The sequence below is a fragment of the Lepidochelys olivacea genome (genome assembly GCF_965140295.1).
Source record: "Lepidochelys olivacea isolate rLepOli2 genome assembly, chromosome: 9".
NCBI classification, from domain to species: domain Eukaryota; kingdom Metazoa; phylum Chordata; order Testudines; family Cheloniidae; genus Lepidochelys; species Lepidochelys olivacea.
In genome coordinates, this window is record NC_140419.1 from 98,923,011 (window position 1) to 98,939,419 (window position 16,409).

At 41.3% G+C, this 16,409-nt stretch overlaps 1 protein-coding gene across 1 annotated transcript in view; it reads right to left on the bottom strand.

Annotated features, from left to right (window-relative positions):
- Positions 1-1,230: 1,230 nt before the first annotated feature.
- Positions 1,231-16,409, bottom strand: part of HPRT1 (hypoxanthine phosphoribosyltransferase 1) — a 29,397-nt gene continuing 14,218 nt past the window's right edge. The window contains exons 4-9 of the mRNA XM_084638956.1: positions 14,942-15,007; positions 12,371-12,388; positions 8,844-8,926; positions 5,901-5,947; positions 2,997-3,073; positions 1,231-2,389 (exon numbers count right to left, since the gene is read on the bottom strand). Coding sequence (XP_084495082.1) covers positions 2,342-2,389; positions 2,997-3,073; positions 5,901-5,947; positions 8,844-8,926; positions 12,371-12,388; positions 14,942-15,007 — 339 coding nt within the window. The 3' untranslated portion in view covers positions 1,231-2,341. The remainder of the gene's footprint in view (positions 2,390-2,996; positions 3,074-5,900; positions 5,948-8,843; positions 8,927-12,370; positions 12,389-14,941; positions 15,008-16,409) is intronic.

The window sequence follows — 16,409 nt, forward strand, 5'->3', positions numbered from 1 at the left end:
CCCCTCCAGCCCACCATTGTAGTAGTATCTGAATGCCTTAGACACATGGATGGATTTATTCTCAGAGCACCCCTAGTGAAGCAGGGAACTATTACTCAAGTCAGTGGGTCCTCAGTATCTTGAAGGATCAGGCCCTAAATGCAGCCAGGACTGAGGCTTTGTCTACGCTAGCACTTTTGTCGGTCATAGGTGTGAAAAAACTCCCACAATGGTATAAATGTTGGTATAAATTTCACTAACAAAAGTGCCGCTGTGGACAGTGTTATGTCGGCAGGAGACACTCTCATACCAACACAGCTGCCGCCGCTTGTTGGAGGCGGTTTAATTATGCTGGTGGGAGAAGGCTCTTCTGCTGGCATAGAGCGGCTACACAGGAGACGCTGCAGCGGTACAGCTATGTTGCTGTAAAGTCCATAGTGCAGACATAGCCTAAGTCAAAGGCCAATTAGGTGAACTGATTTTGGAGAGTTTTACGCATTTCTCTCTTCAAATATTTATTTTGCTCCTTCTCTCCTTTTCTTGGCATTGCCAAGTATACCAGATACCACGTATACTCAAAAGTAAAGTCCAAGGGCCAAGGCCTGACCTTGAAAAGACATATGCAAACACCATTTTAGAACCTAAGACAAAATGCTAAATAGTCAGCTACTGCATCGTGGATTTAGAGGAACTCTTTGGAATATTAAATATAAAACTCATAATGCTAAAAACATTTTAAAATGCGGTTCAGTCACACACGACCTGTATACTATTCTGTAATGACAAGATTCACAAACAAAAGCCTTCTACTGATTATGACTATTAAGACTAACCTAAATTTTGTAAATAATGCATACTGTAGTTAGGCCAATTACCTATACAGCTGTACCAGAGCACACTAGGCATGGACAATATATCTCAGAGAATGTGCACTACTAGGAAAAATTATGGAAACAAGTTAAACTTCAAAAAGAAAAACAGAATGATCCAACATATGCTCATACAGTTAGAGTAGCTTGCCTGGCAAGAAAACAGTATGTATTACGCCCTGAATTATGTGAAGTTCTGAAAAACAAGACAGGAATCTAAGTATGTTATACAGGAACTGTGAAAGTCAAGAGACTAAAAAATGTGACCAAGATGGACTCTGTGTGAGGCACCGTGTCCAGAATAATACCAGCATTCTTCAAGGTATCTCCAGAGCAGAGACAAGTCAACAAGACAAAACATAAGGATCACTCACAAAATATTTGTATATTTCCATATGTATGTGTTTAATAAGCAATTATCTTCACTATTTACCTTGTCAAAGCAGATCAAACAACCAATATATAAACACTATATTCTGTGAATCTAGTTTGGTATAGTGCATGGAAGCATTTCTATATTTTTCCCCCCAGTGCAATATTTTTTCTACATATGGTATACTAGAATTTACTGAAGTCTTTGAGAAACTTGCAAAGGCAGAGAGTCTGCCTTCACTGTTAGAAAGACTTAGGACCAAATATCATTAGCAAAAAGCACATTTCAAGAGCATTTTAATGTATACCATGAGGGTGCAGGTGTATAGGTTTTATTTTAAAGAAACAGCCTTTAAAGTACTTTGCTTTGTGACTCTTATAAACATTACCATATTTTTTCACAAATGTAAAATATATTATAGCTGTTTAGATTTAAAAGGCAATTCCCACTGGGTGATAAATATTTTGAAGAAAATATTAACCTACAAGAAAGGGGCAGCTCCGTGAGAACTAGTTTTTAAACATTCAGTTTTGTCAGTCCATCTCCTTTCGGCCCAAACTGACATTTTTCACTCAGACTTCCTTTAATGGCAGTAAGGCTACTCCACGAGCCGTGGTTAACACCTTGGCGATTACAGGTACTATAACTGGCTGCTCCTCATGCTTTCTAACACCTCAAGAGTGCAGGTATCAATAATCACAATTGTGCATTAAAATATAATTTACACATTTCAAAATATTGTTAATAGACTTCCCTACCTTAAAATGGGCTTACATTAACAGTACTTTGAAGTATTTCAGGGTCGATTAGGTTTAAGCAATTCACCACTTCAAGAGTGCAGCTCACAAACAACACAACCCACCGAGGGGTAGCGATAGTTGATAGATTCATAGTGCAGATAAAAATCAGAACTGCACTAATTATTTGACATTTCAAAACTATAAATGAACAAGACAAGTTTCTTATACTGTACATGCAATAAGCTATAGTGAGCATATGACAATGAGGCTCGGACATTCTACACAGTTAGCTGGTGTTTCAGACTTGAATCTGTTAAAACATAGGACTCAGGAAATAAAATGTTGCAAAGCTCTGTTGTCACAGCACTTGAACTATGCTCTCACGCTTTGTATTTCTGTTTCCCAGTCTCACTAATCACACAAATATGCTGAAACGAAACAGAAAGCTGATATTAGAAAACTAACATCTATAAAGTTTTAGACATTCATTCAATAATGCAATTCTACTGAGAGAAAAAAAAAGGGTATCACACATTTCCATGTTATTTATCGCTAATTTCATTAGTTGATTTATACAGAATAATTTTAAAGTCTGTTTTTTGTATCAAAATGTTAATTCCCCCATATCCCACCTGATCCCTGCTAAGAGACTTGTGCCACCCAGAGAACAAGACCCAGGAATGGGTGGGAACTCAAGGGCAATTCATTCTTTATTCCAAATTGTCCTTCTGTTGTTAATTGTGAAAAAACCTGGTGAGACAAGACCACTACAGCTGTTCCATTCTTTCCCTTCTAGTCAATAAGGAGCATGTAAGCCTCCTTTCTCCAGAGCTAAGCAGAAGATCCATGTTGGCCTGCCTAATGAGAGTTGAAAGGTTGCTCTGCTGCTAAAGTTTTTCCCTGGCCACTACATCACTAACAAAGTGATCAGGCTTGTGTATGAAAGTACAGTTTAAGTAGGAAAAAAATGAATTATCCTATTTCCTCCTCCCTAGTTTTGAAAGAGTAAAAAGTATTAAGGAAAACATTACTTACATTCAAATCTCGGAAGTATTCATTATAATCAAGGGCATAACCCACAACAAACTTGTCCGGCACTTCAAATCCAACAACTGAAAAGGACCATAATTCATTGTCTTGTTAGACTTCATGTACCAGTGGTTTTTTTGTTTTTTTAAAAAGCACTGTCATATTAGCATATTTTTTTTTAAAACCCAAATGTCCTTATTTGTTCTCCTCAAGCATCCTCAGTTTCTAAACTATTTTACAAATCTAATTTACTTTTCACTATCTAGTCCGTTAACTTCATTCATTTCACTTATCTTAGAAATGAAAACAGACTCGTTAATTTCAATTTCTGATTTTCATGCAGTAGCACAATGCTGCAATGTATAGCTTACAAACGTTTGCTCCAAATAAAATCTATTTGTATTGAAATTTTGAAATTCATGAATGCATTTCTACTAATTTAGGTTTCATTTTAAAAGTTTCACATGCAAAAGTTCCTTACTCTATCGTAACCATGATTCTTCACGATGGATTGGCCACATGGATTCTACTTCTGGTGCACATGCCCCCGGTGCAGACAAGATCAGATTTTTTTGAATAGCAGAGTCTGCTGTGGCCAGGCCTGTACCCCCGCACTCAAGGGCATAAAGGGCAGAGTGGGTCAAACCGTCCCTCAGTTCCTTCGCCCATACAGAATGCAGGTAATTACAGGATTCCATTGTAGTGGGGAAGAAGGGTGGGTCATGGAATACATGAGGTCAACACATCTCAAAGAACCACAGTTACTCTACGGTAAGTAACCGTTTTTTCCTCCTCAAGCAACAGTCCATGTGCAGTCCACTTCTGGTGACACTCAAGCAGTGCCATGGTAGATAGGAAGTGGGTGCTTGAATTGCATCTGAATAAAGACGACTGGGCAACGTTGCCAAAGTGGGCATCGGATCTTGATGCCTCCACGCGGGAACAGTGCTTTGTAAAACCATAGACTTTTCCTGCACTACTTCTACAGGGATCTCAAGAGTGTCTGCCATTCAGCACAGAAATTCCTGGAACATCTTATGGCTGTCAGGCTGTGAAGAAGGAATGTGCCTTGTCTGGTAAGGACAAGGAAATAGCTGCTGTTCTTCATTTTCACGTTCCTGCTGCTGACAGTGTGAGCCACCTGTGCCTTTTTACAACCCTAGGGGATCTCGTGGAGGAGGGAGACCTAGCCTTAGAAGCAGCAGTAGAAGTTGGCTTTCTTGTTAGCTGTGCGCCAAGGGGCCCAAGCAGAGCCAGGTATGACCCTGGTAAGATTAAGGGGCTACGGGGTGAGCACCATGGAGAATGCGCTTCCCTAGATCCCCTAGGTTTGTGTGTGTAATAATAGGTCCTAGATGCCCTGTCTGACAAATAGGGGTCATACGAACGGGACCAGGGTTGGTGGGCAGAGGATGCCTCCCTGCTGTGCTCAGAAGCTGAGGAAGCGAGTACTCCTCTTCTAGATGTGGGGCTGCTTTAACAAGATTCCCAGGGTGAGCTGTGGGCTCCGCTCTTGCCAGGATCGAGAAAGTGCTCTGTACTGTAATGGCACTAGCAGAAGGCACTCTCGCACCACTGAAGACAGCAGTGGTGATTCAGGCTGAGCAGTCAGTTAGATCACTCGCTACCAAAACTGGCTTCCGTGCTCAGGTCAGTACCAAGAAGAGCTGTACTGTGGTCATCAGCACGGGAGTCGTAGATGCTGACACTGTCAGCACCAGGTGGACCAAGATCAGTGCTGGGCGAAGCACAGAGCTCTGCTTGAGATAGTACTCTTGCTTGGTGATTGGTCTCGGTGATGGATATCAGAGGGATCCCTTCTGGGCCATAACCTACCTTTTGAGGAAGCAGGTTGAGGTGATCTCTGCCTCTTTCTACTCGGTCCCTCTGAAGGTGACCAATATCTGGGCTCTCTAGAGCCTAGAGGAGCCATGTTCTTCCCTGCCTCTCTCAGATGACTTAGCTACTTTGCTGGTCTTGGCTGACGCTTTCTTAGATCAGTGAGCCTGGGAACTAGGAGCTGAGCCAGAGCATACAGAAGTGCTGCAAGATGACGGCTGTTCAGACCTAGCAGGGCCTTTTTCTCCAGATACAAGGAGATCGTTCTAACCCAAGGCAAGCCTCTTGTCTTGTGCGTTCTTTTAGGAAAAAATGGCCGATAATACACAGTACATCAGATTTACCCCTCCCTGAGGCACAAAGACGCCTTGGGTGTCTATCCTGCAGTGGGATAGCTGCATTGTAAAAGGGGCGAGTTTTGAAGCTGGGCTAGATCCTTATACTTGGTAAATCCCTAACTCTAAGAAGACTTTTTTGTTGCTTTGTTTGTCTTATAGTCCACAGGTATCAAATACTACTACTAACTCCACTAAACTGTCACTACCCTGTCTATACTAATTATTTATAAAATAAATCAGGTTTTAGGTTGCAGAGTATGCAAGAGAAGCAGACTCTATGTAGGGGTCTGGCTTGTGGCTACAGGCACCAAGCAAGAACTGAGGGATGGTTGGACCTACTCTTCCCTTTATGCCCTTGGGCACAGGCGTGATCCCAACAGACACTGCTGGCCAAAAGAATCCAATCTTGTGTGCATCGGGCACGTGTGCATCAGAAGTAGAACCTATATGGACAATTGCTGGAAGAACCACCTGTATTTTGGACATACCTACTAGACAATGTCCCTTTAATATAAAAAGGGTGTCAAAATAAGGTACATTCTGCCCATACGTATTGTTATGCACTAGATAAATCAGAGTACATTGCCCAAGAATCATCAGAAAAAAGTGAACTGGAGACAAACATTCCAAATATTCTTACAGTTTGATTAAAAACATTCTATATACTTTGATAATGTGTTTCTTTGTTAATTTCAAAATATTTATTGATGACTGGCAAAAAGGGGTCACTTACAGTCAGGCCGATATCCCACACTTCGAGGAGTTCTTTTTACCAACAAGCTGTCAATTAAAACCAGTAGAAATTTGAAATATGGAAATCAGCAGCTACAAGATGATCAAAAAAACTAGATAGAGAATTAATTACTAAAAACCAAGCCAGTCTTGAACTTCACTGATATTGAATGGGTATAACTGAAGGCAGAATTTCATCAATTAAATATATCCTGTATTGTACCTCCCAGCAATCAATCAGATTGATCGGATGAAGACTTCTGGTTGAATCACGAACAGTTGACAGTCTAGCTAAATGGACAAGAGTCAAACATGCGCCTGACGCAGAGAGTAGAAAAGTCAGCCAGGAGTTATAGTATAATTCAGTTCTGAAAAGTGATTCTGTAAACTGGCATAATGAGACTCCATGTTCATTTTGTCTAAGAAACCTCAGGTACAGTGCTCTGTTCACAAGAAAAGAGAGAGCTTTTCTAGTTATCACACCTGCAAATTCAGCCTGTGAGCTGAGAGCCAAACTGGGTTCCTTCCTTCTTATGCACCATCACCAGTACATAGAAGTTCTGCAAGCCAAATTGCATCCACCTTTACAACAGTATGTCTTCAACAGGTTTGCACAGGTGCTCCTGATTATCCCTGTAAGTGGAATTTAATAAACATTCCTGTTGATGAGGCACACAGGGGCATGGAATCCAGCTCCCCCTTTCTCAGCTGTGTTGATTCTGCAGAGCTAACAGTATTATCACTAAAGTCAGCAGATGTAACAGAATACAAACATGGAGCAGATTTGCCAAGTTAAGACAGTGCCATTTTTACTGTCACTTTTCAGAACAAAACTGCACTTTCCAGGAAGTAGAGAGAAAGGAGAACAGAGTGAGTGTTCTCATACTTTTTGTCCATCACCATATATTGAGGTATCATTCCAATGACTCGAGGTAGTCCATGGATGCTCCTACACTCACATAAAGGGCCATTGTGGTGTCTCGTGTTTGGCTGCAATTGTTTGGGGAAGGCTTTGTGTGAAGAAAAGGAGAGAGAAAGTCCCGTGTCTGATGGATGAACACTGGAGACAGCTCAAGCTGATTATGTACTCAAAAGTGTCACCTACTTAAGGGAAGAGGCTCTCTGAGAAGAGAGGAAGAAGAAGCCCTGCTAAGCCCCACTGCCTGGTATCATGATGCCTTTTGTCCTTTCTCTCAGGGATACTTGCCCTCTGGTCAACTTTTCACAACCTCTCTGTATTCACCCATATGACTTTCCCTACCTGCAAGACAGCCACATCCTTTAAGGGTGGAAGAGGATCTGCCATTGCCTATCAACATAACACTAAATCCCTTTGTATCTCTGAACCCAGCATTCAGCTGGGTTTCTGGAAACTTGTCAGCTTTCTGACTTCGTTGACATTTGAGGTTTACAGAAGTTTTGGCTGAATGACTTAATTTTTGGGGGCTGCTACCAGTTTGGGATTTGACCAAGGAACCTCAAATCCATACTGGGATCTGTTGGAACCCCTCTGCACAACAGCTGCAACACAAAGCAATGGAAAACACACAAACAGGCAAGCGTTTACAGGTACAAAAATGTAAAGCATCTTCACCTTTATGCATATTTATGGCTTAGATCTTTTGACAAATTTACAGTATTACAAAAAGCTTTTTTCAAAGTTACATAATGTGACCAGAATGTCGTTTACTATTACGCTATATGTATATGATGTAAAATGTAATGGCAGGGCCCACAAGCCCTTTAAAAAAGGCCCCTATCAGGGACATACAGCCCTTTGACACACTCTTCAAACTCCCCGGTGTGTTGTCGTGACCTCAGAGATAACAAACCAATAAGAAGTCTGTAACTGTCTCACCCTCGACATGTCACTCCAAGATTACCAGAAAAAGTAGCTACCTGAGACACGTCTAACAACTGTTTTAGTATTGGTATGGCAATGCTGCCTGACTAGACGCCACCTCCACCCATTACTTATCTATAATTCCTATAAATCAATATATCTTTACTGTAAAATGCAAATAAGATTCAGCTTGATAATGAAAGAGAACAAGCCATCTGAAGTTGGGGGGAGGGATAGCTCAGTGGTTTGAGCATTGGCCTGCTAAACCCAGGGTTGTGAGTTCAGTCCTTGAGGGGGCCATTTAGGGATTTGTGGCATAAATTGGGGATTGGTCCTGCTTTGAGCAGGGGGTTGGATTAGATGACCTCCTGAAGTCCCTTCCAATCCTGATATTCTATGATTCTATGAAGTGTAAAAACCATTAGGCTTGACAGCTACTTTGTTAGTAACATTAAATGGTCATCAGTTTTGGTTGTTTAGTCATAAGTTTTTTAAACAAAATAAGTGTTTTAAAAATATTTTGACTAAAAATGTTAAAATCCTAAAAAGTAAAACCCAGCAGATGATATGGCCAGATAATTCTCGGACATTTGATTGTTATAGCCGAGTTGCACACAGTTACTACAGGCTAATGGCAATTTTAAAAATTGCTAACCAGGGTTCCAATTTTGCAATCAGGCTCGCATCCAATAATATTAAAAAATACCCCTTAAGATTACTGAGAAAGCTCAGAGCAGAAATATTAGGAGGCTTTTTAAAAAAATCCTAGGGTAATCAAGACAAAATGCATGCCCAACACACTCATACACACAGAGGCAGCCCCCACATCGTTCTTCACTACAAAATCCCTTAAGCAGTCGGAACACAAATGATAGAAAAGTGCTCCTGTCGGTCTAAATAAGTGCACCTTTTCACAATGAACAGACCCTATACTAGAGAAAGTGTGACCACGTACAATACTATGAAGGGTGTTTTCACCTTTGAGTCAAGGGGGAAAAAAAATTCCTTTCAAATATAAAAGTATTCTATAATCCTATTTCACTATTTTTATAGTTCTTAAAAAAGTAATACACAACACAAGCAGCTGTAATAACAACTCACCTGACTACTTTTACCATCTTTGGATTGTACTGCTTCAGCAGAGACAGCAGTGTTTTCATTGTTTTACCAGTATCAATTATATCCTGATGATAAAAAAGCCACGTCAGAAAACTATATAAAAGCTGTTAAAGTAGCACTTCCAGATTCTAATCGAAGAGCCCATGTCATACTGAGATGCAATAATATGAAAATAACTCGCTAAGTGGAAATCAGGCTTTTCCTGCACATAAACAAATATAGGTGTTATTCCCTATTGCACTGTTGTGGCCATCCTTTATGTGTAAGAGATAATTTCTAACAGCAATAGTCATATTAATAACCACTGCAATGAAAGCGTTAGCACTGAAGCATCAGAATCACTCTTAATTTCCTAATTTGGGTTGGATTAACACAAAGCCTTCAGCAGAACATTCTTCTATCTGGTCTGAAGTCTGGTGTACATGAAATAAAGAAGTGGGTGTCACTGAAAGGCAAAATTGATTGCTGCATCTTATCTTTATACAGCTTCCCCCTAAAACACCCCAAACCACCTAAGGATTATGCCAGGTTGTATTTAACTGTTCAGCGCTTCAAATCATGGATATTAACACAAGTATGAACAAGGGCTGTGGGTATGCACACTAAATAGATTGATGCATGGACAAAGGCAACCAGGCCTAACTGCCATGTCAGTAGCTTTTAAAGTCAAGACAGAAATCAGTTACATCACTGACCTATCAGTGTTTGACCCTGTGGTTACAGGTGACAGATCTGAGTTTTCTAGAGTCTTTTTTGCCAGTCACAGGAGGCATCATATGAAAAATGATGGTACTATCATACATAAGAAGATAAGTTATAGTAAAGTTATTTTTATTGTTTGATTGACAAGCAGAATGGTGATTTGCAATGGGGCTCATGTTTGACAAGAACCTGCCATGTAGATGATATAGGCCATTGAACAGATGAGAAACTAATTTATTTAGCTGCCTGGTACTCAAAAGACAAATTAATTTCAAATGGGACCCATATAAAATTCAGTAGAGTTGCCCTTCAGAAGTAAAATCCACTTCAAAGGAGACAATGATCACATAGGTGACTGAAATATTTGTGTGGAAAAAAAAGTGGGGAGGTAAAAATTGGTGCACACATACTTTGACGATGCACTAAAATAGAATATATAAATGACAGACTAGACTAGCTTTCTTGGATCAAAGCAGGATCGTGTGTAAAAACCCAGGATTTCCAAGGTAGGAGCTTTGGGATGACAAAAGGAAGTTGTCACTCCCTTGTGCCATAATAGGACCAATTTCAGGAAATGGCTCTTACTGACATAATCATCATAGTTTATTTAAGTGAAAAGAAGTTAATATGATTTTAGGTTTCAAAATACTGTTTGTGTAAATAGGAAGTTGTTTAATTGTTTATTGCCACTACTTCTCTATCCTAGGGTTAAAAAATAAGGCCCTACTTAATTTGTGATACTGCGGAAATTACGGATCCCATAATATTGGGCTTCCACCACAATTTTGACATCTGACTGGGGCTGACAGTGGGAGCCTGGTTGTCAGCCCTGGGTGGCTGGCAGTCCGGCTGTTAGTCTCGTGCATTAATGACTGTAATACAGTTGCAGCAAAATATCTGGTTATCAAAAAAATTAGCAGGCATAACATAATACTTGAATGCTTATATTGTTCCAGCAAATTTTTCTTAAACAAATAGGTCTTCTCTGGCTTTTCCAAATTACTGCAATTAATAAAGGACCTTTATTACCTTTCCGAGATTTTGCATGTCTTGTCCGCAACTCAGCTGCAATTATTTTACAATCATCCCATGCTGTAAGTAGGGCCTTAGTTATAAACCTTGTTCAAGAACATTATCTGCAAATGAATCAATGTTTACTCCTGGGGGGCACTCTGCAGAATTCTCCAAATTTTATTTGCCAAACAACACTACATAATCACACCAGTTTCAATTATTTTGGTAATTTATTTCAAAATACCTGTCAGCAAGTATGTCTGTAACAATACAGAAACATACAAAAATTCCTCCAGGAGGAGAGAGTTTAAAAAAAACCCCTACAACAACCCAGTTCCTGTTTCTCTGCCCTCCCCCCAAGCCCAGCTCAGCAGGCCAGACACCCAGAACCCATTCCCCCCAGAACCCAGCTGCAGGGCCGCCCATCAACCAATACAACCAAATCTCCCCCCGCTCCTCCCCCCCGAGCCCAGCTGTGGGTTCCCCCAGCCCAGATACTCGCACCCCCTCCTCCCCAGAGTCCAGCTGCGGGGCTTCCCCTGGCCCAGATACCCACCCCCTTCCATCCCAGAGTCCAGCCGAGACATCCGCCCCCAGAGCCCAGGGATCCAGAAGGAGAAACAGTCTGATGTTCAGCCCAGGCTTGCATGGAGTTTCCTGCACGCTGCCCAGTCCTTCCCTCAGGGCATGCTGTAGCTGCCAGGAGCCCTTTAGCTCCCTCCCCCTCCCCCTGGCAGTGTCTTCTATGTGTGAGCTGGGCTCTATTGGGTCCAGCAGCACCTAGAGGCAGCCAGCAGCACTGCAACCTATTTCTGTGGGGAAAAGGAAATTCTGCATGTAGAACATTAATTTCTGAAAAAATCTGCATTGCGCAGTGGCGCAGAATTCCCCCAGGAGTTAATATTGACTGGCTAGAACAAGCCTCCATCCATCAATAAAAGGAGGTATCAATGTAAGAACTAATTTATCTTAACAGCTAGGAAGTCAGATTAAATTGTATTCTGCATATTAATATCCAGAGGTGCATGATGAGCTACAGTAGTAAGTGAAAAGAAAAGGAGGACTTGTGGCACCTTAGAGACGAACAAATTTATTTGAGCATAAGCTTTTGTGAGCTACAGCTCATCCGATGAAGTGAGCTGTAGGCTCATGAAAGCTTATGCTCAAATAAATTTGTTCGTCTCTAAGGTGCCACAAGTCCTCCTTTTCTTTTTGCGGATACAGACTAACACAGCTGCTACTCTGAAACCAGTGGTAAGTGAGACTCTTTATGCAACACAAATGTATTTATTGTTTATTTTTAGTATATAAATGATACGTGCAAACATCAGACACTGTTGAGTGTTTTATATATTTTAAGATATTCCCAATAAGAATCTTTTTCCATAACTATTGCAGTTTAAATTCTTGTCTGTGCATTAATAAAGTGACAGAGATCCTTAATTTCACTTAGTTCAAGTTCCTTTAGTATATAAACCAGTATGATTAAATAGGATCCCAGCAAATTGAAAGTAACAATTGCAAAACTTTGACATGGACATTCTCTCCCTGCAGTTAAGTAAGATGAGATGGGGCCAACCTGAGAATTCAGATCCGGACTTCACATATTCCTAACTTTGAGGGTATGTGGGTCAGCTCATTATGAAAATTAGGGGCCATTTGCAAAATTCAGGCCTAGATTCAGGTTTCACAGCTCGCTGAAATATAGAGGTGTTCAGATTCAGGACCATCTCCTGTTAAAATGTTATCACAAATCACACATTACAGAACCCAAAGCGAAACATAATACTTACTTCTACAATCAAGACGTTCTTGTGGGGGAAAAAAAAGAAAAAAAAATCCATGAATATTTAGTTGGCGATTATGTTGATTCCATTAGCAGTTTTCTGTTAAATTACTTATATTATCAATGCAGTGACATATGCTAATGTCACCATTTACAGAATTTCACATTCTCAAAAGCTGAAAACTGTAGAAAAAGAATTTGTAATATTATTACATCCAATTCAAAGACATTATGCAACAATGCCAATTCTATTTAATTAACATTTCTGAAGTGCTGGCAAGAAGATTCTCATTGATAACCGTCTATTGACACATGCAGAATACTAACTGGTCTGTAGAATTCTTACGACTTTGAAAAACAGCATTATAAGTATGCAACAATAGATCAAAATATAAGAGCCTACACATTTTTGAGTGCTTTTAATGAAATATTCATCATTAAAATGATGACTTGCTACTCACAAACGGGGAAGAATTAGTAGGGGAAGCAAAAGTGGATGGGAACCTGGGAGGCAGTGACCATGAGATGGTCGAGTTCAGGATCCTGACACAGGGAAGAAAGGAGAGCAGCAGAATATGGACCCTGGACTTCAGAAAAGCAGACTTTGACTCCCTCAGGGAACTGATGGGCAGGATCCCCTGGGAGAACAACATGAGGGGGAAAGGAGTCCAGGAGAGCTGGCTGTATTTTAAAGAATCCTTATTGAGGTTACAGGGACAAACCATCCCGATATGTAGAAAGAATAGTAAATATGGCAGGCGACCAGCTTGGCTTCACAGTGAAATCCTTGTTGATCTTAAACACAAAAAAAGAAGCTTACAAGAAGTGGAAGATTGGACAAATGACCATGGAAGAGTATAAAAATATGGCTCGGGCATGCAGGAGTGAAATCAGGAAGGCGAAATCACACCTGGAGGTGCAGCTAGCAAGAGACGTTAAGAGTAACAAGAAGGGTTTCTTCAGGTATGTTAGCAACAAGAAGAAAGTCAAGGAAAGTGTGGGCCCCTTACTGAATGAGGGAGGCAACCTAGTGACAAGAGGATGTGGAAAAAGCTAACGTACTCAATGCTTTTTTTGCCTCTGTCTTCACAAACAAGGTCAGCTCCCAGACTGCTGCACTGGGCAGCACAGTATAGGGAGGAGGTGACCAGCCCTCTGTGGACAAAGAAGTGGTTGGGGACTATTTCGAAAAGCTGGAGGAGCACAAGTCCATGGGAGCGCTGCATCCGAGAGTGCTAAAGGAGTTGATGGATGTGATTGCAGAGTCATTGGCCATTATCTTTGAAAACTCATGGCAATCAGGGGAGGTCCTGGACGACTGGAAAAAGGCTAATGTAGTGCCCATCTTTAAGCTGGCTAGATTATTGGGCTCAACGGGTAGTGATCAATGGCTCCATGTCTAGTTGGCAGCTGGTGTCAAGTGGAGTGCCCCAAGGGTCGGTCCTCGGGCTGGTTTTGTTCAGTATCTTCATTAATGATCTGGAGGATGGTGTGGACTGCACCCTCAGCAAGTTTGCAGATGACACTTAACTAGGAGGAGAGGTAGATACGCTGGAGGGTAGGGATAGGATACAGACAGACCTGGACAAATTAGAGGATTGGGCCAAAAGAAGTCTGATGAGGTTCAACAAGGACAAGTGCAGAGTCCTGCACTTAGGATGGAAGAACCCCATGCACCGCTACAGACTAGGGACCAAATCGCTAGGCAGCAGTTCTGTAGAAAAGGACCAAGAAGGCCAATGACACTTTGGGATGTATAAGTAGGGGCATTGCCAGCAGATCGAGGGACGTGATCGTTCCCCTCTATTCGACACTGGTGAGGCCTCATCTGGAGCACTGTGTCCCATTTTGGGCCCCACACTACAAGAAGGATGTGGAAAAATTGGAAAACATCCAGCGGAGGGCAACAAAAATTATTAGGGGACTGGAACACATGACTTATGAGGAGAGGCTGAAGGAACTGGGATTGTTTAGTCTGCAGAAGAGAAGAATGAGGGGGGATTTTATAGCTGCTTTCAACTACCTGAAAGGGGGTTCCAAAGAGGATGGATCTAGACTGTTCTCAGTGGTAGCAGATGACAGAACGAGGACCAATGGTCTCAAGTTGCAGTGTGGGAGGTTTAGGTTGGATATTAGGAAAAACTTTTTCACTGGGAGGGTGGTGAAACACTGGAATGCGTTACCTAGGGAGGTGGTGGAATCTCCTTCCTTAGAAGTTTTTAAGGTCAGGCTTGACAAAGCCCTGGCTGGGATGATTTAATTGGGAATTGGTCCTGCTTTGAGCAAGGGGTTGGACTAGATGACCTCCTGAGGTCCCTTACAACCCTGATATTCTATGGAAATGGCATCACACTTTTCAAGGGCTTATGATTCCGGCATTAATATCTCCTCTATTTTGAAACTTTGCATGCATTTTCATTTAAAACACAAACCTTAAGTTAGACCATTAGAATAGTACTATATGAACATAGATAAGTCTTAAAAATAAAGCCATCTTGCAAAATTTAGTTAGAAAAATGATGCAGAGCAGCTTAAAAATGTGTTGTGTACTTCTTTTGTTTCACACTAAAAGACATACCTTTCCAGTCAAGGTTGAGAGGTCATCCCCACCAATTACTTTTATCTCTCCAGTTGACTCATCGTTCTAGTTAAAAAGGGGAAAAAACAAAGTATTAGCGTGATTAGAAGTAATTAAAATAGGAACCAGGCTCCAGCAGCCGTGGAACATCCCTACCAGACGCCGGTTGGTAGTAGCCCAAGGAAAAGAGATACTGGTCCTACTGTGTTGCTGGGAGGACCTGGGTTGGGATGCGGTGGAGCAGGGTGGGCTTGGGTCACCCTGTCCCCAGCCCTGCACTGGGGGCTGGATAGGGTTACCAACATATTTCAAAAATAAGGGACTGGTTTTTTTAGCACACCTGCCCCACTCCTACTCCCAATATTAATATCATCATCATCATTAATAAGAATACTACTAAACAGTACCCACCTATATCTGACAGGGGTATTTCTCACTGCTTTTTGCAGCACTCAGCAACTCCAGATTCTGTTGTACAGAGTGCGACTGTTGGCAAGCCTAGGGCGCAATGAGCGAAGGCCTGAGCAACTGGTGGTTTATTTTCTCAGCTATCAGTCAGGGGGCCAGAGCTACAAACTGTGGCTTTGCGCATCCCTCAACCAGGGAGCTGGAGCTACAGAGTATGGATTTGCTCAACTCTTACCCAGAAGAACTGAGCCGCTGACTGTTCACTTGCTCAGCTGTAAGCCTGGATGCCCAACAGACTAGCCAGCCATGAGCACTGATTCCCTGAGGCTGTCAAAGGATGGGCACCCCGGCCCTGAGATGCAGCAATGTTACACTTTCATTGCAACAGTTATTAACATATTGTTGATAGTGATTTAAATGTAACACTGGGTATTACCATACTAATTAATTACAGAAACAACTGAACCTCAAACTACAAAAAGAACGTACAACCTAACATGAAAACTGGCAGGTGCTCAAGAATGACCTTTGAATTTAATTTTGGGCATCCAACTGACTTTGATCACCTTCAGTTTTCCAGGAGCCAAAATTAAGTATGTGTTACTTCCATTATTGCGCAGACTACAAAACAGACTTGCCATCATAACCCATCATTGGGGGGAGGAAGGAGAGGATGGAGAACGGAACTGAAATAGTAGACATGGACTTTCCTTTTTACTTTACCTTTTCTGTTTTTCACTAGCTTCAAAAGTTCTTACTTACAGTTCATCCATCAAAAGAGTATTTGAAAGGTGTAAACCCAAAGGAGGAAAAGTAATTATTTAGGGACACACAATGGGTTATAAATTAGAAGTATTGGGATGAAGTTAAGAATTAAGATTATTTGAAAAACTCTCTGACACTAAGATCTGTTAGGCTCTGGAATATTCTCCACAAAGAAATGTTGAAAGTTCAATAGCTGGGGATGTGTAAAATGTGACGGGATGATCTAATAGAATCATCCATCTCTAATTTTTAGGATACAGTCTCAAGCCAAGAAAGAACAGAAATAGTCTCACTT